We start from the raw sequence: 1,994 nt of genomic DNA on the forward strand, positions 1-1,994 counted from the left end.
TAGTATCGTTTTATTTTATTTTTATTTTTATGCGGAGATATGAGTGAGTGGATTTGACCATCTTATTCGCGCGAGATATATATATGTTGAAGCAATTTTATCACAAGCGCGCTCCTTTGCACATATAAATGACTCAATAAGTCTGGAAGGTAAGAAAGAGGTAGCGAGAAGGTGCCACCACAAAGGCACAATATGGCACACAACATGGGTTGTATACATATTGTACACACCTGTATCCAATCTAGTAGTGATACAGTATATCTCCTACTACGTCTGCGGCTGCTGCCATCTTTCCCGATTTGTTGTTTGCGTTAAAGACACAACGGCACTTCTTTAACGCTACTGAGGCGTCCGATACAAACGTCGATCTTCTGGAAGTCGGAGCCCTACGGCTGACTGAACCCGAGAACCACCGAGAAGAGTAAAACGAAATCGTTACATACTACGAGTGGTATCTCAGGTATAGCATGGTGAATGCTCTGGCGTGATAGTGTTGATACACACGCCAGCGAGTGACCATCAAACCCCTTGACTGACGCACCAGGGAGGCGTTGAAAGGATTGGTACATGTTGGGATCAGATCTGATAAGCAAAAGGCCTTGTGGACTATGAACTGGGATAGCTGGGAATTCTCCTCATGACCACACGCCGTCACATGCCGTTTACACCACCAGACACGTGGAGATGTAGCTACACACAAGCTGGCAGATGTAATATGATATGTACACAGCCAATGATTACGGACTAAAATAGCTGGGAGGAAGTCTGCGAGAGACGGCACTGTGAATACTCTGGCGAGCGAAGTATCCAGTAGGTGTCCTCAGATTAGCAAATACTTCATGTTAATTCTAACAAATGTTGAAATCTAGCTGATGTTAAAATCTGACGAATGTTAAAATCTAACTAATGTTAAAGTCTAACTAATGTTAAAATCTTGATAAACTCAGACGCGCCTATAGATGTATTTCAGATACTAGACGGTGTTTGAATTTGATAAGTTGTATAAGGGATCGGGACTTTTCGCAGTCAGACTCGAGTAGTGCTTGGGCAATTGTGTACCAGACTACCCCAGCCTGCTTGTACATCGCCGCACATAGTTTGCCCTGAAGCTACCTGACACAGGAAACCTGCTAACCCGTAGGATGGCGCATACCCGCAGGGAGTTGTTTTAAACAGCGTCCAGTGGCACAGACACAAGTACATCCTGCTACTAAGCAGCAATCAAACACAAGTATATCCTGCTACCAAGCAGCAATCAAACACAAGTACATCCTGCTACTAAGCAGCAATCAAACACAAGTATATCCTGCTACAAAGCAACGATCAAACACAAGTACATCCTGCTACTAAGCAGCAATCAAACACAAGTACATCTTGCTACTAAGTAGTAATCAAACACAAGTACATCCTGCCACTAAGGCGATCGCCTTGCGGATTTGAGGTCTCGCAGACTGTGCGTTTCCCTCTACATCCTTTCAGCAGCATACCACCACGTTTAGCATCCGTTTTCCTGACATGGTATGATGTCATAGTAGACTGACCTATTCAACTATCATGTTGTCCTTCCAGATAACATCACGGCAGGGGCACCCATAGCAAGCGCATACGTTCCTACAGGGCAGGTGGCACTGCAATAGGCTAACCAACCCCATCATTGTATTGTAACGGTGTACAGCTCATAACACATTGGCTTGTGGTGTTCGAATAAACACTTCGCGTGATGAACACATCGGGTCTTCAAAGCAGTGGACGAGATACGCTTCAAACTATTGCAATAGACTGTATGCAATTACAGCCGTAATTAGACCGACACAGAGTAGCCACGGCCATGGGTGGGTTGTGAGGTCTGAGACTCCAAGACACAACGCTTATCATCGCCAGGGACGAGGAAGATTCGACATTTTGGATGCCCCTACATGGTATGCATATGCATAGACGTATATATATATATATATATATATATATATATATATATATATGTGTGTGTGTGTGTG

General features: G+C 44.1%; 1 protein-coding gene across 1 annotated transcript in view; it reads left to right on the forward strand.

The window, feature by feature from the left end:
* Positions 1-1,906: 1,906 nt before the first annotated feature.
* The window catches only part of SARC_09323 (hypothetical protein), a gene marked incomplete at its 5' end in the record, with an annotated part of 3,047 nt that continues 2,959 nt past the window's right edge, over positions 1,907-1,994 (forward strand). The window contains one exon of the mRNA XM_014296665.1: positions 1,907-1,919. Within this exon, the coding sequence (XP_014152140.1) occupies positions 1,907-1,919 (13 nt within the window). The remainder of the gene's footprint in view (positions 1,920-1,994) is intronic.

This window comes from Sphaeroforma arctica (genome assembly GCF_001186125.1).
Source record: "Sphaeroforma arctica JP610 unplaced genomic scaffold supercont1.935, whole genome shotgun sequence".
Taxonomy (NCBI): domain Eukaryota; class Ichthyosporea; order Ichthyophonida; genus Sphaeroforma; species Sphaeroforma arctica.